Genomic DNA, 26,318 nt, shown 5'->3' with positions numbered 1-26,318 from the left:
AGAGAGAGAGAGGAGGGTGCGAAAAGCGAGTGTGCGTGGGTGTGGGTGTGAATACTGTGGTTGAAATCATGCCAAATGGAAATGTGAAGCGCGCGAAGTGGCGGCAACTTTTCCACTGAATTGATTCGAGCAGAAGTCACAGGACACTCGGTGTAGATAGCAGCAACAATTTACATAATTTTCAGCAGCGGACACGCCAGCAACATAAGCAGCAAGCAGCAGCTAAGGGCATAAAAAGGCGCCAAAGCAATAAAAATAAAACTAAATAAATAAATTCAAAAGAAGAAAAAAATAAATAAAACAAACAATGTAAGCAACGGTACTCAAAATTCATTCAAAAGTTAAAAAAAAAAAAAATAAATACGCAAATAATACGTCTCAGCCAACGAAAACGCGCGCAAAACGCGAGTGTAACGCGCGTGAAACGCTACAAAACAAAACCAAAAACAACAAGCGGTACAACACCAACAACAACAACAACAAGGCCGCAAAGTTTGCCTATAAATGTACCAGGACAGCAGCTGCAGCAGCAGTAGTCGACGTGGCAGTGCAGCAACAGCAACAGCAGCAGCGGGAGCAGCAGCAGCAGCAGCGACGGCAGCAACTGGGGACGAGGACACGTTCGAGGCGCTGGCAATAATAACAACTACAACCATAACAACGACAGCTGATGCCAAAGTAGGCGCTGCCGAGGCAATAACAACAACAACAACCACCACCACACTGATAACAGCAGCAACAACAGCAGCAACAGCAACAACAGCAACGAGCGCAGCCAGCAGCAACAACAGCGACGACGACGACGACGACATCTACACCGACGCCGACTTAGATATTGAGTGTACCACCGCGCACGGCTCCCGCCTGCCATCCTCGAACCTAAGCAACAGCAGCAGCAGCAGCTGCGGACATGCCGCGCTGTTCAGCGACGCACAACGACAACAAAAGCAGCAACAGCAACAGCAGCAGCAGCAGCAACAGCAGCAGCAACAGCAACGGCAGCAACAGTTGCAGCTGCAACAAACGCAACGCGCCGCCGCTGCCCTAAACGCCGATGTGCGGCTGCTGTGCCAAATTGGATACATTGCATCCCGGGTGCGCTGCCTGGCCAAGTATTACGGCGACTTTCACCTGGTCAATCCATACAGTGCACAGCGGCAGCGACGCCAGCTGCAGGAGATATTGCTAAAGCACTCGATATTCGATCCGGGACGCGAGCGCGAACGGGCGCTGGTGCTGGCCGCGGCGACGGCGGCCGTTGGCGCAGCCACAGCAGCAACTGCAACTGCAACAGCAACAGCAACTGCAACAGCGGCAATTTTGAGTCGCAGTCAGAGCTGCAGCAGCAGCTGCTTTGAGCCGGAGCAACAGGACGAGGCAGAGCAGTTACAGCTACAGCTACAGCTACAGCTGCAGCAGGCATACGAATCGGAGCTAGAACCAGATTTTGCTGAGGAGGACGAGGAGCTGGCCATTGCCACCGCGACAACAACAACAACAACAACAGCAACAGCAACCACAACAACAACAACAGCAACAGCAACAGTGCGACGCAAGTCCTCGGCAAGCAGCACAGCTAGTGGTGCAGCAACGGCAACCGCTACCGCAACGGCAACAGCAAGCGCATCCGCGAGCGGATCGAGCAGCACATCTGCATCGCTCTTGACGGCAGCCACGCCCATAGCGCTGCTGGAGGAGCTGCTTGTGCAGTTGTACGAGGATCAGGATCAGTGTGGCAGCAAGCTAACTGTTATACGCAGACGAATCGCCTGCTCTGACAACCTAAACAACCTTAACAACAACAACAATAACAGCAGCAGCAGCAACAACAACAACAGTAACAGTAACAGTAACAGCATCAACAACCAAAACAACAACAGCAGCAGCATTGGCCACAACAGCAACAGCAACAGCAGCAGCAGCTTCAGCAACGGCCACAGCCTGACCATGTCCACATCCATGTCGAACATGGTCGATGCAGCACCAACAACAGCTGCCAGCGCGGCAGCAACTGTTGCCGGCGATATTGCTGTTGTGCTGCCCACCAGTAGCAGCAGCACCGGCGTCGGTGTCGGCGTCGGCGTTCCTAGTCAGCACCAGGCACGCGCCTATCTGCAGCCCTCGGGGGATGCCGACAATCCGCGTCGGCGTCGCGCCAGCGACTGCTCAGCGGTGCAGGCCGCAGCCGCATTCTCCAATCAGCTGCACCGCATCACGCTGAAGAACAACAATTGCACAGCGGCAGCGGCAACAGGAGGCAAGCTGCCCTTTCATCGCGGAAGCTGCGGCGCCGCCGGCGAGCATCTGCTGGCCGCCAATTCGATTGCAAATCGCGCCACCATCATTCTGAGCAAGTCCTGCAGCAATGTGGACGGCGATGTTAGCCTGACGACAACCGTCGGCAACAAGCTGCGCGCCAGCGCCACCGACATTGAGAGCAACTCGAATGCGCTTAACGGTGGCCGCACTGACGCTATGAAGGCCATTGCCGATGCGGCATCTAACAATGGCAACAATGAGTACAGCATTCTCCAGCTGAACAATACGATCATTCAGTGTCATTTCAATGATGATGATTTTCGCGCCCTTGTCAAGGATCTCAAGCGCAAGGTTGAGTACACGGAGCGCATGAATTGGCTATGTAAGTAGTAATTTTATTTTCATAAGCTTAACATTTTATTATACCAACACGAATCATTGACTGTATAGTTAATTTGTACACAATGTACTCTCGGTCCCTGCTCGGGCGCCAGTGAATAATGAGCGATGTACCCAGATATATTTTTATTTATTCAACTTTTGATGACTTATCCAAGCTGATTCACTTTTTTTGCCGCTACGATAATCCGTGGTCCCTTAAATTATATTTAAAATGCGAATCGTCCATTATGTTGCTTTTAAGTACAGAATGTACTTTCGTCCAAGCTGATTCAGTAAATTCGCTGCTTTGATAATCCTTAATCCCCCGAATTCAATTTAACTTAAAAGTACAGCATGTACTCTCAGTTCCTGCTCGGGCGCCAACTAATAATTAGCGTTGTCCTCGATAATTTTTTTTTTGTGAGTGGTCCAAGCTGATTCAGTAAATTCGCTGCTTTGATAATCCTTCACCCTCTAAATTCGATGCAACTCACAATGACAGTTTGTACTCTCAGTCCCTGCTCGGTCGCCAATGTAAAATCATAGTTTTCGAGTCCCTCATAATCGGATTTGATTACAAACGCTGATTATTCCATGTCCACACCAAGCACATTCATACATTATAGAGTACACTCATATACAGTATACAGTATACACGGTACAGTTCTCGGTCCCTGCTCGCTCTCATTATTCGGTGGCTTTGTCAAGTAAATGGAATCATTTAAATGCATATTACACTTTTCGTTCATTTGGCACTTAAATCGTTTCGTTGAATAAATTTGGGTCCCTGCTCGGGCGCCGTAAAAAATGCAATAATTTTTCCCCTCTAGTTTTTGGTCACAAACAAACTTTTACAAGCGTTTATTATTTAATCAATTTTGGCAAGTTACATTGAACACTTAAAGCAATATCGACACGCTTATTACCATTTTGAATGCCTATCATAAATTACAGTTAATTAATCGTGCTGCATGTACAAATCGCTTGATCGAAAATGTTACAGTATATAATCGTATCTTGATGTACAAAGTTGAGAAAATATGGCATATTAGGTTTGCTACTCAACTCGCTAACTTCTAGTTTCCAGCTACGATTTCGGAAACGGACTTTTATGGGAGTTCAACTCTTGAGGCAAATCGTTTCGAATGGGCGAGGGCAGCGAATGCAGCGAACCGAACAAATGCGAATGGGCGACCCCTTTAGCAATTGTGAACGCCATTTGAAATGATTTTTACATTTCATTGTAGTTCCATTTACTTTTTTGCATTCGCATTCGCATTCGCATTTGCCTCTTGTTGCCTTCGCTTACGGCTCATTTGAGGCATTTACACATCAAACTTGACCGGTCATTTGTTAGCGGCATGCTTTGAATGCTGACAACATTCTTGGCAAATATCAAATGTTAAGCCCTGAATGCATAACTTGCACTGTGTATGCAAATGCGAAATGCTATATCTGATTCTTTTGGTTTACCCAGAAGTCCTACGAGTGCCCTCTGCAAGCAAAAGCGTAGCTAAGGCGTATTCAAGTATACAAAGTAGATCGAATTACTATATTATAGCAACAATCGGTTCAATATTTGGTTGTACACGAAGGGCTATTATCACAAGCTTTCCAGCTTGCGGGCGACTAGTAGATACCCTGCAATTTTCCAAAAATGCGTTACTGCAATATTAATGATATTCTTAAGTTTATAATTAACATATAGTGGTATATTCTTGATAAACCGTTCCTAGCTCTTCTGTCTTCGAGATAACCGCAAAAAGCTGACTTGTTAGAATATGTAGATTATTGTGGAAATGTCGTGTCTGTCTTACTGTCTAACATACAACAAGCTGGGCAAAATCACACAACGAATTAAAATCTTGATTCGACTCAAGGAAGTGGCTTATGGATAACACATCAACAAAAACAACAACAACAGGCAGCAGAGACAGCAATCCGAGCATGTAACTTGTGATGCTCATCAAAAAGTTGCGCGACATTTGGCGTCTGCATATCTTTAGCTGTGACTAGGCACAGTGTGCCCCATATTCTTGCCTTGACTGTATGCAGCACACGGTCTGTGTCTGTGTCTGGCGCTTGATTTCATGCGCTCTCCCTTTCTCTCTCTCTCTCTCCCTCTCTTCGCCTACTTTGGTCTGGCTCTGCTTCTTGTGGCTGGCCCTTTTTACGCCTTTTATGTGTCCGGGGTGCATGTGTCTGTGTGTCGAAGGACAACGGACGGAGAGGACGACAACAACTTTGTTGAATGGCATTAAAAGTTGTCTTTGTATCGACGCGAGACGTTTGCCGTTTGCCATGGTCTTTTTTTTTATTTTGCTTCCATTTTTGTCCTTGCACTTCGCTGGCACATGTGTACGTGTACATGTGCGTGTGTGTGTGTGTGTGTGTATGTGTGCTGTCACTTTTCCACTGTGTCGCATTTAAAACATTTCAATTAAATTGCCCCGTTGCTTGCCTTCGATTCGCCTTCAATTCGTCTTTCAATTCGCCTTTAATGCGCCTTCAATTCACCCTTAATTAATTCGCCTTTTATTTGCCTTGCAGCTGAGCATTTTGTTGCCTGCTTTTTGGCGCCTGTTGATTGCCTTTTCATCCATTTTCTGTGGCTTGTGACACCTAATATTTACACACTCTATCTCCATAGCTGTATCTCTTTCTATCTTCCTCCTTTTTTTCACCCTTTCTGCCTTTTCTCTTTAGCCCGTTCGCCAGAATCTCACTTAGTCGTTTGACCGCTTTGATTTTTATTGTAATTCTTAATCTCTTAAGTTGATTACGCGCTCAAGCGAATAGCTCTCTCTTCTCTCTCTCACACACACCCCTTATGCATATGTGTGTGTGCGTGTGAGTGTGTGTTTGTGTGGCATAAGCTGTCGGAGCAATCATTGAGACCGTTACTTCATTTTCTACTTGCTGCCGCTCCGTCCCTTCTATTGGCCTTGCATAATTTTATGGCTCGGCTTTTAACTGTTTTCCACCCACACAATCCCGTCTTGGCATGCATTTACAGGCCAAAAGCAGCTTTTGCAACTAACAATTAAGGCCACCAGACGCCCAGGGCCACATAAGCCGCCATGCATTCGTGGATACGGCTAACAGCAGCAAAAGTTTGCGGTCTCTCGTTAATTGAAGAACGTAGAGTCATAAATTTAGCTGCCTTTTGTCTGCATACTAAGTATTTTCGCAACACTGGCCGATTTTGCTCAGTGTTGCTTGGCAACACTGCATGCAATTAAAATGGAATCAGATAGAAGTATACTGTTTTATCACAACTTAAGAGAGAGGGAGAGAGAGAGAGAGAGGGAGAGAGAGAGAGAGAGAAGAGAGAGAGAGAGTAAGAGAGAGAGAGAGAGTAAGAGAGAGAGAGAGAGAGAGAGAGAGAGAGGGGGAAACAGGTGACAACTGTTTCCAAACTTTGCTGTACATATTCAACCTCAAAAATTTGTATGTCTAGGTAAAGCACATTTTAGGTATGTGGGCTCTCATATGTTAAGGCAAAGACATTATAAATCTTAGTTCGGTTTGGGATCTAAATTTTATGTGTGGTAAATGTATTAAGAAGTAGAAATTCAAAGCCAATTCGTTTGTTCAAATTAAAAAACTACGCAATTTTATGGCTTAAAGACGTTGATTGTTTCACGTAACGTAATAAAGCGACAATTGACAATGTTTTGAAAATAAATTTCAGTTTTGCAGCCATGATGCATTTATCGAATCAAGGTAAGCATCGAAGTGCTGGAAAATGTCAAAATGCTCGAATGCAAATGTCAAATCGCAGCTGGTCACACTCAGTGTAACACACAGCATAGGTGGCAACCCTTGTTTATATACATTTTAAAAGATAGTTTTTTCTTAAGTTGATTCTAGAACTCGAATTGTTTTCGCCTAGACTGCCCTAAGCTCTTGTGGAGCCTGACGCATCAAGCACTCCTCTTCTTTATCAATCTTGACTAAGCCTCTACGATAGCACCTGTTGTCAAGTTAATTTCAGTGTCGAATTTAATATAAGCCAAAGACTAAGTCAAGCTGCACAGTGGGCTGGGCACGAAATTGGGGGCTGTTCACTTAAAGTGGGTCAAACACATCGCACTGTGGGCCATGCAGCGTTGGGTCGTAAATCAAAACACAGTGCCACACGTACTGCCTACACGCCTGTCTGTCTGTCTGCCTGTCTGTCGCATTGTGCGGAGTATGTGCCAAAGGTCGCAAAACCGAAATCGCCCCGCGGCAGTGGGGCATTATTGGGAGGATGGTTGGTGGGGGGTAGGGTAGTCACAAAACGCAAAATGGTCATAAATTCAAAAAGCCTAAATGGCTTGGCAATACTTACAACATGGCAGCCGCAAGAATTTCAACAAAAAAAAAAAAGAAAAAAAAGATGGAATCCAACAATGAAAGAGCAACAAAGCTGGATGCAAAGAGGAGAGGAGCAAGGAACAAAAATGAAAAGAACAGGTCACAAAATACGAATGACAAATACTAAGAGGCAAGAAATATGTCGGAAATCTACTCAAGAGCGTCGCAAACCGCCAAATGCCAAACGCTAACCAAATGCCAGTCGAGAATGAAAGAGAGGGCACGAGTGGCAGAGAGTAAGGCACTTAAGACGCCGAGCTGTGGCTGGGGCAGAGGCGGGGCCAGGGGTTTGGGGCTAGGGTCAGGCTCTCGTTGGCTGCGACAAAGGCAATGGCCAAATGGTGAACGGCAACCAAAAATCTAATAATAATAAAATACTTTATTGTTCGGTTAACATTTCAATTGTTTCACTTAACAAGACTCGACTCAACAGCGACAGAGACGGACATAGCCAGCAAGCAGAAGAGAGAGCGAGAGAGCGGGAGAGCGAGAGAGAGAGATAGAGACGGGGCAAATGAAATGGAGAAATAAAAAATAAATTGCCACAAAACAACATTAAGTGATAAAGTGTTTGTCAAATCAAAACGAATGACTTGAATGACTGACAAGGCACCATGAGAAGGGGTGAAAGAGTGCGAGGAAGAGAGAGAGAGAGAGAGAGAGAGAGAGAGAGAGAGAGAGAGAGAAAGCAGGAGAGCAGAGAACAGGAGCTTGAGCTAGCTAGACTAAATCCTAGAGTGTCCATTTACTTCATTAGAAATGAGTATCCATAGTGTTGCAAGTGAGTGTTGATTCAACAGCCACAAATTAATCATGTGAATGAGTCTCAGTTGTGTGAAGTGAAAACCAGGAAGTAAAAAACTCAACAAAAGTCTGTCTTAATTTGCCTTATGCGAACAACTCCAGCTATGGGCTCACTTGCAAACAGCTTTTGTATTACACATACGCGATGTTAGCCTCTACTGTTAATGGCATAGGCGCACTGTTAACTGTGCGCTCATACAGCGTTTTTTACTTAAAAGAACAATTTCATTAATTGCAAAAAATACTTAAACTTAACATACAACTGAAAGTAACAGAACAACTGACAGCGGCTTAACACTTCGTCAGCATTTAACTAGCAGTTTCTCACTTACAGCTGATTTACATAACACTTAAAATACAAATGTTAGAAAAAGCTTCTCACTGAATCACAGCACTTCAACTTAGCATGCAAGTTCTCTATTTTCTGTAACAGCTCTCTATTTTCGGACATGCCTAAAACAGTTTGAACGGCTTTGCCTACAGCTCCTTGATATAACATGAATATGTCATTTATTTTCTGTTAAGCGTAGCATAACATAACAATAAACAGCGAAACATAAAAAAAGTCAAAGAAAAGAAAAGAAAATTCAATTCTTTAAAATTATAACAGATTTAAATAAGTTCTCGAGAAGTTGCAGCTTTGCGCTTTTAACTGTCTACACTTCCTGTTTCTGTTTATTTTGCATTCTTTTACCAAGGCTTACTGTGCAGTTCTCCAGAATACACATTGCCAGGGCAAAATTTTCGATGAACTTATTGAGTGCTTACTGCAATCAAATAAGTATTAAATATAAAAAAGAAAATAAAGCAGTGCGGAGCCTCTTTAAGAATGTGTTCGCCTAAAAGATGCCCTGCATCTGCACATATAATCGATTTAGATCGAGATTAACCTATTTTTAATGGTCTAACCGCTTAAAAATGTACAGCATAACAGAGGCTTTCTCTGCAAAGTTTTAAAGTTTTAATGTTTTATAGAGAGAAATTTAGGTATACATAATTGTGTGAATTTAATATGAAATAAAATTTCGCAGAATGCGCTTACAAAGAGAATCCCTTTTATTGGATAGAATTGGTAACCTCTGTCAATAGGCCCATTGCCTATCATAGACTGTTACTAATACATGCAGATGCTTGCTTATAAAAGAGTTCGTCATATGTATGTGGCTGAGAAAATGAGTGATGTGTGGCCCATTAAAGAACGTGTTAGGTATTTGATCCTAACAGCTATCCAACTCCTTCAAACCTCCTAACAGATCTCAGATACTAAATTTGTTATACAGATTCTATGTCGCGACAGTTATACAGATTCTATGTCGCGACAGGACTGTCAGCCGAGACTATAGCTACTGAGTGTCCATGCTGAGATCCAATCAAGCAGTTGTTATAGGATTCTGGGATCCCAGCCACAGTGTCTTAATAGACCTATCCTATTAAGTTCTGCCTTAGACTTATCTTCAGGGAGCACAGCAGGTTACCAAGAAGAAGTTTTTTTGGGTAGAGTCCTTGCTATAGGGTACTCCGAACCATGCAGACCCAACCCCCGTTTACTTGCCGCCGTATCTTAACAGTTTGCTGCTTATGGCCAAAAAATAAAATGCCAACAAAATTCCTGGGCCAAGCAGCCAGCCAGCCAGCCAGCCAGCTGCTGCCTCAACAGAGCCATGTCAGATGTGAGACCTGCAAGGCATAGGAAGGGGTTTGATGGTCGAGCGGCGGGGTAGCTAATTGCCTGTTGCACTCGCATGTTAGGCAGCCGAAACATGCAGCATAAGTTTCCAGCAGGCAGCGAATGAGAGAGAAGGAAAGAGAATGGGTGGGAGAGGGACGAAGTGGGGACTTACACGAGTATTTTTAAGTAAGATTTTTAAGAAGCCAAACTGGAACTTTAAATTTTGCGCACAGGGCCGAAATAAGTCAGGGATGCCAAAAGCTAACTAAACAAAATTTGATATATGGACACCCCTAGCTATAAACACAATAATAAATTGTTGCATATTTTGAATATGTGCTGCCACGCCCCGAATTTGTAAGAGAACATAGTCATGAACTGACGACGTTTTATAGGACATTTCCCACATTCTGTTTATATTTTTTTTTTTGGCAGGCGGGAAGCTGTTTGCGCCCAGTTTTGTTGCCTGCCGCAGCAAAGTTACGACCAGACCAGTCAAATAAAAAGCAAAGTTTGTTTTTGGCAACAGCTGCAAGATTGTTGCATTGCTGCCAGTGACTTGAGTGGGGATTCGTTTTGCCAGTTTTTTGCCGTTCTTGCTGCATTGCCAACCGCCAAGGACCGAGGAGCGGGAACCGAGGACCGGGGATCGGGGACCGGCATTGTGTCGCGCTGCAACAGCTTGCACGATTCATTGACTTTTCAGACACACCGATTGCCAGCTCCCATATTGAACGCATTAGCTGGAAAACGGGTAAATTGTTTACGGTCTAACTGACAGGCGAAACGTGATAAAGATGTTGTTGTTGGCGCGTTCGACATCAACATCATCATCAATGTGGAGCTGCTGCCAAACCAGCTGCAGATAAAGCTAAGCAAAATATAGAAAACACTCGTTAAGAGCTTGAGAGCCTCAAGTTGGGGTAGCACATTTCAAACACTTTTGATAAGAAAACAGTTTCAATCAATTCAAGCCGACTGCGCAATGCTCTCTGTGCTCACAGCCTAAAGCAAAGGAGTCTGCTTTCTGATTCAGCTGTTGACTCTTGATGGTTGATTTACTCTTATATCAAAAGAGTTTAAAAGATGATCATATTAAAGATCATTATTAAGGCAATTCTGTTAAAATATTTGGGTTTGCTGTTAAGTTTAACATGAATTTGACAAAGCGGCTTTTTTATGAGAAATTGTGATTGTTGTGCAAAGCAAATTAATTCTTTAATTGCCAACGAGTCTTTCTCGTATCGAAATCGTTTTCAGACTTTCTTCAAACACTGCTGTTTTTCCCTAGAAAGGAAGATAGAGAGAGGGAAAGAGAGCGATAGAGAAAAGAGAGTGTTGAATAAGAATATATTCTGAGCACAAACTATGGAACTTATTTGAACATTCAACAATATCTGAACTCATATGGACTCAGGTTAAGGTGACTTCCATCTCCTTCTCATATCCCCCGTCTCTCACTCTTCTTCATTAAAACGATAAAAGCTGCTAGTTACTGTTAATTTTGGCACTTCACTTGGCCGCGCTCTTAAGTATGCTATAGTTTTTTTAGGCTGATTTTTTATGCCCATCTTTGTTTTGCTTTCACCACCAGCAACATAAATCCACCCTCCACCAGGCTGGCTTTCGCTCAGTAGTGTCGCTAACAGTCACAAATAGACACACACATACACGCACACACGCACACACCTCTAATAAAGTTAAACAATCAATAAAAAATGTTGAATTTGTGCGCCGGCAAACAACAGCAGCAACAAAAGCTTTAACAGGCACAGAAACACAGACACGCGCACACACACACGCACACACACACACAACACACGCATAGTGTATATATTATGTATATGTTAATTTCATGATGTTGCGCCAAGCATAATCAAAGTGTTTTTCAACTGACGCCTCGGAAGAACAACCCTCCCCTCTCCCACCCCTCCCTGCACAACCCACTTGCGCCGCCTTTCTCTCGTTTTGTCAATGTCATTGTGCTCAATCAGCGTTGCCAGCTCGTTGCAATATTGGGCGCCAGCCAAAAAACGGATTTGTTTTGGTTTTTGCGATGCGAAATTCCAAATCGAATTTTGGGCTACTAATAAATTTGTTATTGACTTGCGTTTCGGGCCATAAATCGCGAGCTGCAGCATTAGAAGCGGATGTTGATGTTGTTGTTGCTGTTGTTGCTGTTGTTGTTGTTGTTGTTGTTGTTGCTCTGTGGCTGCAAGGAGGTTATGGGGTTGTGGCCAATACTCGTAAATACATTTATGTTTGCAACAATTTTAATGAGCAATAAAGTGTTGCATACTTAAGAGCGCCGCAGCAAGCCGCAGCAACGCCTGTAAATTATGAGCTTAGCTCTCTCAGTGTGTGGTGTACTTGCGGGTGTGTGTGTGTGTGTGTGTGTGTGTGTGTGTGTGTGTGTGTGTGTGCTCATATACATATAGCACACAACCACTCGCTAACCGCTTTTGACACCTTTTCGTACGACTTTTGAGCGCACTTTTCAAAAAGTTCTGACAAATGCAACAAAACGCAAAAGTTGCCGCAACACCTTCACTGCCTGTGTGTGTGTGTGTGTGTGTGCTCATGTGTGCGTGTGTGTGTGTGCTACAAATACCCTGCCTATTTCATTGTTTGACTGTTGTAAAGCGGGCATTTAACGTAAATTATTTTGCAAACTTTTCTACGTCGATTTGGCAAGGCAGAGTTTTTTATTCGATTTTACCTAAAAAAAAAAAATGTATATATATGTATATATATGTATATGTATGTCAAAGTTGTGCGCGGAAATGTTTATTATACTGCTGATGTTATTATCATTATTCCTATTATTGCCATTATTATTATTATTATTATATTTTGCGTTCAACTTTTGCTGGTTTTCATTTCCATTTCATTTTTGCATTATTGGAGCTTACAACTTTTTTATATTCATACTTTCGCGTGGCTTTCACTGCTGCTGTTACTGTTACTGTTAATGCTAACCTAATTTTATCGTTAATTTGACGTTTATGTTATTGTTTCTCTTGTTAAGGTAAAATTAAGTTAAGTCATGTTGGTTACAGTTACTGCTGCTGTTATTTTAAGGAAATTTTAACATACTCAATGATAGCACTAATATTAATATTACAGTAAGTGCTACTGTTGCTGTTACAGTCAAATTGCCTTCATTTGACATCTGCCAAGCATTCTGTTAATGTAAATGCTTAAGATAAAAGTAGTATCATTAATACTGTAACTGCTCGTGCTTCTATAACAGCTTTTGATGCTGGGACTGCCACTGTTACTGCATCTGTTACAGTAACTGGAGCTCTGTTACTCTTTGACCTGATGTTATTTTTTGCGATTTTTCACTGCTGCCGTTGCTTCTTTTACGACTATATGTATTTGATTATTTTTTACTGCTGTCAGTTCATTTTACTACTTATATTGGAATGTCTTTACTCATAGCTTCACTGCCAGTGCAACAGGTATTTCACCGCTTTCCAGTTGGGTATTTACTGTTATTACAACTGTTATCTTTTAACATCGGACTGTTAATGAAACTTAACAGTGGAAGCGATACGACACACATTTCCTTATTATAGTTACAGTAAGCTCCACTTTATACTCTTTAGTATTTCTTTCGGTTTGGCGTTCACTGCAAATGTTACGATCTCTGTACCGACCACTGTTATCTCTCTACTGTTTAATCTTTACATGTACTTTAATCTGTTAGCTTTGTGCTGTTACTTCTTCTGTTAGCCCACAGCCACTCTCAACGCTACTTCCACTGCAATATTTATTGCTACTGTCACTGCTACAGGGACAGCTATCTCTTTAAGCTAGATGGCCCATGTTATCTCTTCACTTTAAGGACTTGTGTAACTCTTGTTATTCTCCTGCTGCATCTAGAGTTAACTTTGCTTGTGCTGCCCCTGTTGCTTCTTGTGTTACATTCGCAGTTACGTGCAATGTGACTTTCCCTGCTTATTAAACGCGCACATGCAATGTTATATCATCACTGCGCACAGTGTCAAAGTCAATGCCAATGCCAATGTCGATGCAACTGCAGCCCACGACCTTGTTTATTTTCCTGTTATGTTCAATGTCATTCTAGCTGCTCTCCCTATCGTTTTCTTTCGAACGTATAACTCGCAGCTTTATATAACAGCAAATATAATTTTTCTTTTGAACGTATTACTTTCAACTTTATATAACAACATATATAATTTTTCTTTCGAACGTATTACTTTCAGCTTTATATAACAACATATATAATTTTTCTTTCGAACGTATTACTTTCAACTTTATATAATTTTTATTAATTTAACGGATGCTTCATTAAATCTACGGTCAACTGAGCTGCAAAACGACGGGCATGGATTTTGATTTTGTTTCGCATTTTCAGTGGAAGACGACGAACAAATGTTCATCAAAATAATTATTATAATTTTCGAGGCAGGCATTTCACTCAATTAAGGCGCTCTCTGTGCATTTGTGTGTGTGTGTCTTTGTGCCGGTGTGTGTGTGTGTGTGTGTGTGTGTGTGTGTGTGGGGTGTGTGTTTTATGTGAAAAGGTGTCCCGTGGCAAGTGAAAGTCTACACCTGCCATGCAAACGGAGCACGCTTCAGTCCTTTGTTCGCTCCAGAAGGACGCGTGTGACCTGCCACATTTTTTATGCAAGCATAGATACCCAAGCACAAAGCGACAGTTTTGGGTGGGTGTGGCAAGGACAGAGACAGAGCGACAGTTGAGAGCACATGAAATGCTTGCCATTTCTATAACATTTAAACAGGCCTCTGGCCCGCCCCCGCGGCCACTGTGTGTTTGTATGTGTGTGCGTGTGTCGCGCTGTGTCATGTGAGACGCGCCACGGTGCGTATACTTAATTTCGAAATTAATTCTCAAACAGCGGCTCCAATTAGTTTTTACCTTTCTAAAAATCAAATGGCGAACACATATTGAATTACATTTGCCATATTGTAAATTATTTGTCATTAGACGTACAACTCAGCCTCAAAAGGCATTTTCTTTCAATTCTAATTATTTTGCTTCAAATCTCAAAGTGCGCACCTTCATTCAGTCAGCTGACGGACTAAAAAATGCCCTGTGTGGCGATATGTTTGTATATTTCGATATATTCGATAGTTGTTACTAGCCAAGGGCTGCAAAAACATTTTTTTGCCGCGCGTTTTGCAATTGGAACAGGTGGAAAATGGGTGGCAGATTGATTTAGAGCCAAAGACAATGAGCTTCGCTCCAATAAGGACTATCGATACTCAACGATACTTTTATCGATAGCTTTGCATCGCTTATACAAATGACCACACTTATCAGCTATGCGTATTGGGACACTGATAAACATCGATTTTAATGGAGCGCACTATCAAAAAAGCTAGCCTAGGCTCAACCAAGAGATACCCTGTAGCAAAGCTATGAGAACAGCGCAATCCAGAAAAAAAGTTGTAAAACTTACTTCACCATTAGCAATTTTACAGAATATCTATATAAAAGTCTAAAATGTCAATGCATATAAATTTATTAATTTACTTTATTTTTGTTGTTGAGCCTTTTAAAACTATTTTAGTTACAGGGCATGCACTCAGCAATCGCTTATTATTGCGTTGATCAAACTGAGAATTTATTAACGTACGTAATTACAATTCTGTTGCCTCGCTCGGAGTCGTCGAATATGTGTAATGTCAGAGGTTGTACTTATTTTAGCTCATTTCCTGTTGTTTGTGCATCTTTAATATATATTTTTGTTTTTAATATCTAAATTGAGTATCTATGTTAGGATATGTTTTGTTTTGTTTTGTTTGTTTGTTTTTGCTGGCACGTGCTGTGACAGTCAGGCTTCATTGAATATTATTTTGAATATTTGTCAGTGCGCCTTGAATTTCTGTACGCGTGTCTGTGTGTGTCTGCGTGTGTGTGTGTGTGTGTGTGTGTATGGGTGGTAGCATGTCCGTATCCGTGCCCACGCCCACAATCTACAATCGACAGCACTACGCCCATTGCCGACAACTCCTGTCCACCTGCCACATTTCTCATGACGCGTGCCGCTCGCCTCGTTTTCTTCGTGCCGCATTTTGTTTCACTCATTGTTGTTGTCGCTGTAATTTATACGTGTTGTTTATTTTATGCCAATTTAATGCAACTTCCAAACCCACACACACACACACATACGCACACACATGCTAACATATATAGCCGCAAGCAAAAAAAAAAACGAACGAGCCGCGATTTGACTAACGATTTCTGCTCCTGTATGCGTGTGCGGGTATGTGCGTGTGTGTGTGTGTGTGTGTGTGTTTAGGTGCATGTGTGCGTGTGTGGGTGACATGAAATATTTGACATATTGTCACGTTCACATTCATAATGAAGTGAAACAGAATAAGTTCGAGACTGAAAAGCAACAATCGAATACCAAAAGAACAAATAAAAGAAATTAATTGCAATGGAATACTGAGAAATACCCTGTAAGCAATACAGGAAATAAGTTATTGATTAACTTGGGTGCTTATTGTCCGATCTTACTGGCATTTTATGAGTATAAATATGGCTATAAATACCAAGGCCAATAGCTCGAGGCTAAACCTAAGAATAAAATTAAGAAACGGGAAGAATATTCCGGATAAAACAAACTTTTGTGTATCTATCTAAGCATCGATATTTATCGATTTATCGAATTCATGTAGCACAAGTTATCGATGATTTGAAGCAAACATGATCAGTGCATGCCATAAAAGAGCCTAGCTCTTACACAGACAGACAGGCAAATTAACATGGATCGTCTTGGCAGTTGATGGACCCCCACATTAAGATATATTTTATATGGTCGGAGAGGTAAATCCTTTTGCCTGTTGCATTTAATCAATATATACCCATTTTTACTCATTGCCAATGGGTTCAGGGCATAAAAGCTGGAGTAAACTTAAAAACTTTTCAATTTTTCGGATTAATTTTGGATGCTGACAAGAATCCAGTTAATTGAAAAACCGTTGTTTGCTTCTTTTGTTAACCTTTTGTCAACGTCGAGCCAAACTTTTGGCATTTAAGGCAACTCCTTGTCAATAACTTCGACTTGTGAAACTGTTAAATTAATATTAAGCTGTCAATTACAAATTGATTGGCTGCAATTTATGGTGGCAACTCTGCTCGAGCTCACTGTCTGTAAAGTATTCAACAGGTGGCTGAAAAGGCCTGCTTAAAGACAACACAGCCAATAAACACCTGAGAAATGGGAATTTAATTAGACAGCTCCTTAAATGTGGCTGTTAACGTTGACAGCAGCATGGATTACGTTTCATTTGTCGGCTTGCATTGCGGCTAATTAGCTAGCTGCACTTATTCTATGGACTCTAGGTTGGGGTTCCTGGAAGTCCTTATATGACTGTTGCTAGACAAAAGCTGCCTGCTGTTTGACAACTGGCAACTGCGTCATATTTTAATTTATTTTACCGCCTTTTTTTATGACCTTTATATTTTCACTTTGATATAAAAGTTTTAAAAGCAATTTTACAGTCTGAATTGTCGTTGCCGTTGCCGTTGCCGTTGCCGTTGCCCTTGGCATTGGCATTGAGCATGAAGCGTGGGCCATGGACCATGAACGATGGGGCACGGTGCGTGTGGCATGGAGCATGGGGCATGGAGCATTGAGCTTAAAGCATAGAGCATGGGCGGTTGCTATTCATTAGATGCGCTCAATCAACTGTATTTTTAGCTGTCAGTCATACATGCGCCACGTGCCAACTACCGCATGCCGCAGAGAAAGTCAACTCTGACTTCATGTCCATGCAAAAATTGTCCTTTGCGAATGGAATTGTACAGCAGAAACAAGTTTCAAACAAATAATGAAAGTAAAAATGCAAAATGAAAAGGAAAATTAAAATCAAAATTTTGTATGAAAATTTGAATAGGAAACAAAAAATCAAAGTAAGGCACAAAGGGCATTATTAAAGCCATAGAAATGCGCTGGACGGTATTTGACAGCCCGGCGCATACCCTGTAAACAGATATTCCCAACCGCTACCACTGTGTTTATAAAGCTGTCAATTTGATCTCATTAGGGGGATACACCTTGAATGGTGAATGCAATAGGAAAAAAAAGCAATTCTGTGTTTTATCCGCAGAATGGAATGGACATTTTGGGCATTCATGACGCGCTTGGCGACGTGTCAAGCCTCCTCTACACTTACCCCGTGCAGTCAATCTCTTAGGCCTGTCAGCCAGCGCAATTTGTATAAAAACCTTGCCAAAGACATCTATGTCTGCCACTTTAGCTGCACGTTTGCCAAACTTCAAGATAAGCCTGCCTTCGACTGTTAAGCACATAACATGCATCATACCCCATAGCGGACAGCTTTGTTTTGTACAGGGTATCGGAAGTATTGGCGAAACTTGCTTCTGGTTTTTCAGTTGCCTAGCAAAAACGTAAATAATTAAAAACTCATGCTGTTGCCGCTGCTCTTGTTGTTCTTGTTGGTGTTCTTGCCTGTGTGTGCTCTGCCCACCTGCTGTGTGTGTGTGTGTGTGTGTGAGTTTGACAGCAAAAAGGATTATGAATCTGTAAAGAGCAAATGAGAACAAAGCTAAGCACAAAGTGGACAAAAATATGACATTCCCAACTGGGACTATGCAGAGCAGTGGGCGACACGCCCACAGCCTTGTGCAAAGAGGGTGACTAAGGGGCGGCTGCTGTAGGTTCTCGGGTATTATGTGGAGATCCCATGACATGACATTTTGAAGCTATTCTCGGTCCAGGGTACAAAATGGTGTGCGGTTGCGGCTGTCGCTTTCAAATTTCCAAATTTTTCGGCCCCGTGCCCCAAAAAGGAAGTTGACACCTTTTGCGGCAGCTCTCCCGCCGCGCTCTCTTGTTTTTTGTTTTTGCTTTTTGTTTTTTCTTCTGGCCTGCCAATGAAATCATTTGAGTATATTAATTAAAAGCACTCAGTAAATACGCCGGGCAGAGTTCTCGCCGTGGCGGTGTCCCAAATGCGCGCAGATGTCGCGTCCAGGACCCAAAGCGTCGGCCCCAAAGTGGATGCTGCTAAGCAAATTGGATTGCTGTGGCAGAGCCCGTGTCCGCGTCCGCACCCGCGCCCGCATCCGCATCCGCACCACCTGCCAGCTGTGGAAACGGGATGCTCTGGCCTGTCCTTGTCTGGGCGCCGTCGGGATGTTTACCGGCAAAATTATCAAGGCAAAAAGTTCAATAGTCAATTCCCCAAACGCTGCTTTCAAGATCGACGCCAACGCGCGTTGGACGCTCCGATTGCGCCATTTGCATTAATTGCGAATGAGACACACACACACACACACACACACACACACATACACACGCACACCTGCACACCTACATATTTACGTTATGTGCCTCTCGTGTGGCTCACGCAATTTTCGTAATGTTTTTTTCATGGGATACAAGAGCTGCGCGTTTCGGCTTAAACGACCCACAAAAAACGCTTCAAACTTTGACCGGCGCGAAACGACACGTTTTGGTTTCGGCTCTGCGATTAATCAATTTGCTCATAATTCATTCGATGGTCTCTCAATTAAAGCCAATTTTTTCCCCTATGATTCGAGCGAAAGTATTCTGAGCCGTTCTTTTGCATTGAAAGTATGACTAACAAAAAAAAAATTGCAGCAATTTAGGAAAATTCTTTTACTTATTTTCTTTTCTAGCCATTTTCTTCGTTTTCTCTATGTAATCTTAAATCACAAGAGCAATTCGTTTTAGGTTTAAGGTTTGGCTCTGTTGACTTTCAATTGATTTATTTTAAGATTTATGTTTATTTCAAATATCTAAAGGCAAAAGTCCTTCAGTGTTTGATTATAGAAGAAACTTTAAAGTGAGAGTCTGATCTTTAAAGTGTTCTCTTGTTTTCAATTTGTTATTAGATAACGTATCATCTGTATAATACAACTTTTACTGAGGCCTCCATCTGCTTCTGCTTCTTCTAGCTAGATATCCTCTTTACGAATTTCATATTCATAATTTTAATATCATAAAAATTTATCATGAGTTTCACTTTTGAGCGAGCGTTCTAAAAATATAAACTTTTGGCACGTTTGCACAGCCGACGATTCCCAAACGTGTTGTCCCTATTTCTGCCACGCCCCGCAATCCGCCCACCGAACCGCCTGTCATGTGTATAGCAGGCCAGCCTATTTGGCTTTATGGCCCAACTGAAACTTAAACTGAGCTCTTTGCCAGCGAACTAAAATGAAGAAAGAAACAAATTTGTGTGTGTGTGTGTGTGTATAGTATAAGAAAACTGTTAATTTTACGTGTTTCTTTTCGTTTTATAGTTGGATTTTCCAAGTGATTTGGGGGCGGGGCGGTCGTGAGTGCGCCATTGTAACTATTTATGCTACGAGAACCAAGGAGCAGCGGAAGAGTTAAGGGAAAAATCGTTGAGAAATCTCGAAAAATTCAATTCCTGTTGCGGCAAACTCAGCAAAAAAAAAGAAAATCAAATTTTGCATTTTCGCCTTCAGCTGTTTTTTCCTGTGAGTGTGTGTGTGTGTGTGTGTGTGTATGTATTGTGTTTTTACTTTTTAGCTTCTGTTAGTGGCATTTGCTTTCAATTCACTTTGCATACAAAACACACACATACACACCTTCTGCACACACACACACACACACACCTAAACACACACAACCTTCCATATGCGACGCTTTTTTAATTCACTGTGCATGCCACGCCTCCAGCGTCGTGGCGCTCCCTTAAAACTGCTTTCTCTCTCTCAGCTGTACCTCTGCCCTTTAACTGCAGAACCCTCCCATCCCACGCATTCCATATAGCTGAAACCAACAAGCTGCCAATAATTTTCACTCGTGAATATATGCAAATCATTTCAACCCATCAAATTGCCAGTTCTCAGAATATTTCACACATTAACATGCACACACACACACACACACACACAAACTGACACACACACACACATTTCAATTGTATTATCTTGACTTTACCATCTTTATATTTACAATATTACCATCTAGCCTGTATCTATGAATTTGTGTCGAATACAAGGGCATAAAAGGAAATGCTAAAGTGACAGCAAATTGTGTCTATACCCTGTACTTTACAGAATATTTAACATTCTGGCTAGTATCCCCCTTAGATGATAGGCAACTCATTATGCCCTGTATAATCTTGGGCTTTGGGGTCTACATACATTTGCACGCCATATTTGTACCCTTAAAATTTCATAATTATCGGCCAATAAACACCGAAGTTGGTCGAGAACGCATTTCCTATAGAGTGTGGCTACGGGAAGAAGAAGAAGAAGCACAGCTGCAGCAATAGGTGCGCAGCAAGCGGCATGTGTGTATGGGCCCTTATGTGTGTGTGTGTGTGTGTGAACAAGAAGGATTGAATATTTAGCGCAACGTTGGGACCAGCGTATCTGCTAGTCGACACTCCCGGCACCCTTACTTGGCTTCATTTATATATTTATTTAATATTCCATAGGCCCATGGTGCTTATCCTAACTTAACTTTAGCCCGACTGCAGAGTATCTATCTAGTCGAGCTGCTTCGCTTGCTTCGCACGCTTTTGGTTGTTTACGGTTTCGCTTTAATATTTCTTGAGCTAACTTAAATGCAACTCAACTTAATCGTTTCCAGGATATCACATAGTCGAGCATACACACCCCCCCCCCCCAAACCCCACAGTCGACTGCATTTGGAGCGTGGCCAGAGCACACCGTAAATTCATTGGACTGAATCGCTGAACAGGTTCTAATTGCATTGCAGCTCGCGGGGCTTTGTCTTGTCAGTTATCCTCTAGCTGTGGCTGGTTATATCCTGTTATGCTGGCATTTTAATGCTAAGCCCCTTACACAACCTGTAGCAGCCCCTCCCACCCCCCCCCCCCTCTACCAATAAACCCCTGCTATATTCCCTTGGCGTGCTGCCTGCGCCCTTGTGCTGGCATCCTAAGTCCTGTTTTCATTAACTGTTTGGCTTTCAGTTAACTGCTGATGCAGGATTTGCCAATCAGAATCAGTTCACTGGCTCAGCGTGCTGCGTTCTACGTTCCACGCCCTTTTGTTGTCCACCTCAACCCCCTCCCGCCAAGCTTGTAGCTTGTCCTGCTTCATCGTCCTCGGCTGGGCAGGCAGCGTATAAACACACAAATTACCGCAAATTTGCAAATTTGTGCACGCCAAAAAAAAAGCATGAGAAATAAATGCGCTGTGTGTGTGTGTGTGTTTGTGTGTGTGACAGGCACAATTTGTGGCCTCACAGTTGTTGCTGTATCGATGCCTTCCGATGCCGGAAGGACATTGCAAAACATTGCGATAAAAATCCATTTAGATGCGCAAATAAGCAAAAATCAACAAGGAAATTGACTTTGATGAGAGACGACAACGCCAGACAACACACACACACACGCACACGCACACACACACACACACACACACACACACACACATAAATGCCTAGCCACGCCCCCTCCCCTCCCTACACACATCTCGCATATTTGATGAGTTATTTATTTGGTGTTAATTTAATTTTTTTTTTGCCAGACTGCGATCTTTTCCTACGACCCAACACACACACATACTCACATACCGTCAATTGTTTCCACCCGCTCCCCAGCCCCACTGCTCGCCCACCCCCCCCCCCCTCCCTTTGATCCCTCTCTTTATCTTATTCCCTCTGACGCATTTGACAGCTGTCAAAATTCCGCCCACTTTTAAATCATTTATTGACATTGGGAGCAATTAAAGTGTGCCCACCCCGGCACCCCAGCACCCGCCCCTCCCTTTTCTTCATAATACTTTCATTGCGGCATTAAATTTGGCCCTGGCCCTAAAAAAAAAAGGGACACTGCCAGACAGCCGACAGCCCTTCTGCAGAGCTCGCCAGTGTCTGAACCTGAGCCTTGTTAATCCCATTTGGTTGCGTTTGCATTTCACGTACCCAAGTCGAAAATTGGGCTTAAACTACCTTCGCAACAGCAGCAGCAGCAGCAGCAACAACAACAACAACAACAACAGCAGCAGAAAAGCAGCAAAAACTTTAAAAATAAATTCAGAAAATACTTTAAATGTGTCCAAAAGCGGGTTTTTCTTCATTTATAAATTGATGAAAACTAAAGAAATCTGTTAGAGTAAAAATAGTTTGAAATGTTTTTCTGCCATAAATCAGGTATTTATTTATTATTTTAATTCAAAGATCTGGCAATCAATTCATTCACCTAAACTGAAACAAAAACAAACAAATACAGCGCAGCATCAAAACTCAAGAGAGTTTTAATTTGAAGATATGAATTTTCCAATCATATTTTGCTTCAATAACTACGAATCTCAATTACAGCTGCCATTTGTATAAATATGAATGTATAAATATTTTATGAAAAGCAAAACTCTTTTATTCTAATTCAATTTCTTTATTTTACTACTTGTACAATCGTAGTGGGCTTTTGCGTATATTTGGTTAAAATATTTTAGAAACGTGAGCAAAGGAAAAACAATCTAAAGTTCGTTAAAGTTCTATAGTTCGTCTATATAGAATTTATCAACTTAAGCCATCAGCTTAGATCATCTACCGATTGGCGAAATTGAGTTGCACAATTTCTGCAGCACAACTCAATTATGTGTGTGCGTGTGTGCTGTGTTGTGTTTTGGCAAGAGGACGGCTCAAGCGACGTTCATAGAAAATTTATTTATGCAAAGCTTTTAATTTGTTGGGAACACAAGAGGAAACGAAAAAGCGAGGAAGCGAACGAAAGAGCAGCTGCCCGAATAATGTCAACCCAGCAATATGTGTGCGTGTGTGTGCGTGTGTGTGTGCTTGAGTGTGTGTGTGCTTGAGTGTGTGTGTGCTTGAGTGTGTGTGCGCATCGGTTAGACTGGGAAGGTGAACGAGAGTTGGCCAGCTGCAAACTCTCTAAACTCATTTAATCAATACAAAGCGTTTAATCTCGCAAAATGTATGGCAGACACACACAACACACAAGGCACATACACACACACACACACACACACACGCAGACACACACGCTACGAGGCAGCGGCGAGTAAAGAACGTGATTACGCGCGTATCAATCAAATTTGTGTGCGTGTGTGTGGACGTGCTGCCAGCGCACGATGGGACAAATCGATACATTCTGTGAAATAAGTGAATACTTTTGTTGGTCTTCTTTTTTTTGCACCAGTTATCGGTCTTGGAATTAGCTCCTCATTCACAAGGGTATTTAGTATTCGTTATTTTGTGTCTCTTCTCAAAACTGTCAGCTCAATATCTCAAATAATAAATACCTGCTGTTCTTCTGTAACAGCTGTCCTTAACAGCTGTTAACTTAACAGCCACATACCTATGTTGCACAACTTTACAGTTTGACATTGTATTTTGTGAACATCTTCAATTTTGAATTTTTGCCACATTAAAATGTAATTTGGCCCATTGTGCAGCTTGTAAATTTAATCTGTTATAATAGAGTTCATGATGAGCCTGACCGAGGTGCTCAGATGTTCTAATTTTTCTGTGCTTGTGTATGTATGTGTAGGTATGTGTATGTATGTTTGTGTTGGTGTGTTTGTATATTGGGTACTTGTAAATAATTACTCACATTTAAAATAAATTAGGCAAAATGATAAAATAACAAGAGACCCACAGAACATGCAGCTATACATGACCAGGCGATATACCCTGTAACTTTACTTAATGTTATTTGATGTGTGTTCGTTATCGAATATGGTCGATGAATATTAAGTGTTTGTCAAATGTTGCGACTGGTTTAAGAACTTTGACTCCTAAATGGATCGGAAGGGATCGTTATTCTTCTTGCTTCAAGTTATCTCTGTAAGCGTGATATGTGAGAGTCACGATACAACAATTTAACTCTAAGCGATTTAACATCTTCAAAATTCCATTAATAGACAGAGACACGAACAAGGTTAGCTCAGCTCGACCCTTAATCGAGGCTATATAATATATCAAAAGTACTTATATCGTGCATACTTTTTGGAACTCAGATTAAAGTACGCATTGCACCAATACTATTTTGATGAATTGAAAGTTTGACCAACAACTGCAACGAATTTTGTGCATTTGATAAGCAAATTTAAATAGAAGAGGATCTTTTAAGGTACTCGAAAGGAAAACCATGCGCCCAGGTCTGCATAGTTGCAGAAAAAACAAATTGCTTGCAAATGCTCGCAATTCACAATCGAAAGTGGAAAACGGCAAATAGAAAAACCAAACGAATGACGGAAATGACGCAAAGATAGACGTGCAGGCGGCGAGTGCTTGGTGTTATGGCGCCCAAAATGCCAAAGACAAGTTTCAATTAAGTGCAGAGAGACACACACGTTTACACACGCACGCAAGCCACATACTCACACACACACGCACACACACACACACACACATGTGTGTGTGGTCGCTGCCATCGCTGTGTTGGAGCCTCGTTGATTCATTTTCATTTGCCTCAGCTGCCTGGTCCTGCACATACTACCTCTTCCGCTTCCTCTTTCCTTTTCGCTACTCCCTCCCTCTATCTCTCTCTCTCTCTCTGTCTCTCAGTCGCGCCGTCTCTTTCGCATTTTCTCTGTCTCTTTCCTGCTGTTAGTGCTGTTATTGTTGTTATATGCTGGTTCTTGGCCATCAATTTGCAAATTTTTCACCTGCCTGCCTGCCACTAACATGATGTATGTATGTGTGCGTGTGTGTAGATGTGTGTTAGTGCGTGTACGTTGCCCAGCTCACCTGCGGCTGCAGTGTTTTTACTTTTGCTTTATTTGCATTGACCGCAAGCGTTTCTGTGGTTTGCCCTTGCCACTTTCGGCCCCAGCCACAGCTTCAGCCCTGACTGCAACCGCTGTTGAAATGAGTTTCATCTGGCCAAAATACTCAATGCAAAACAAGCGGCAACAATAACAACTATTAACAATAACAGCAGCAAACAATAAACAACAAACAACAATGCATAACGTGCTGTGCAATAATTAATTTGTGACACGCGGCGTATGCGCAACGTTTGTGCTTTTCCCTCATGTGTTGCCTACTTTTGTGCGCGCCTTTAAATAAATTTTTGAATTATTTTATTAGAATAAAAGCTGTTACCCACAAACACGAGTGCATTAATATTCCAGCACAGAGCAATGGCAATGGAATTAGCAACAAATTCGGAAACAGACAACACAAACTTTGAATGTCTCTATGCATAGACAATGGAATAACAAATACTCCAAAATCATATGACATACAAAGCGGATCATATGTTGTTCATAACAAAGCTCAAACGTTTGCTTGTCACGGATTGCAATATTAATTCTTGTTTCCTTTTTTTGACATTTATTTGTATCATTTATTTGTTTTCTGCAAGCAATTAACATGAGAGCAATAAATGCACACATATTTTAATATGTGTCGATTCGAAATGATAGTATGTCAAAAACTCAAGACAGACATAAAATTCATTTTTTTTGAACTTGAATTGGGTTTCATTAAAGCTTCGAGGCTTTCAAGAGCACAATTTTTGTCAATTTTGAATTGATTTAAAAACAAACAGAAAGAAAGCCGAAGAGCAAATATTCTTGTAGATATAGGCATGCATTTTTTCTTCGACCAATTATTCCTCTGATATGGTAGTCCGATTTAATGCGATTATGCAAATATATATTAGGAGAATAGTGAAGCTTGTGATTGCCGAGTTTGATCAAGATATATTGAAAAACAAATAAACTTTAGCCATAAGGGAATACGCTACGTTAAATATCGAAAAATCTTAGATGTTATCATTTAATCAGCAGATTGACTTTTGTGGTTGTTCCTGCTAATTGTTTTGGGGCCAAATGGGGCCAACAAAGCGGTCAAGTGCTGCTAGGTGGGCATGCCGA

General features: G+C 41.9%; 1 protein-coding gene across 1 annotated transcript in view; it reads left to right on the top strand.

Annotated features, from left to right (window-relative positions):
- The window catches only part of Pde9 (phosphodiesterase 9), a 171,831-nt gene that overhangs the window by 113,218 nt on the left and 32,295 nt on the right, over positions 1-26,318 (top strand). The window contains exon 4 of the mRNA XM_064699354.1: positions 186-2,641. Within this exon, the coding sequence (XP_064555424.1) occupies positions 505-2,641 (2,137 nt within the window). The 5' untranslated portion in view covers positions 186-504. The remainder of the gene's footprint in view (positions 1-185; positions 2,642-26,318) is intronic.

Source organism: Drosophila montana, unplaced genomic scaffold (assembly GCF_035044405.1).
Source record: "Drosophila montana isolate Dmon_TW-CO22-7 unplaced genomic scaffold, ASM3504440v1 contig_920_1, whole genome shotgun sequence".
Classification (NCBI taxonomy): Eukaryota; Metazoa; Arthropoda; class Insecta; order Diptera; family Drosophilidae; genus Drosophila; species Drosophila montana.
The sequence above is the reverse complement of the archived record's forward strand: the minus strand, read 5'-3'. Positions and strand labels throughout refer to the sequence as shown.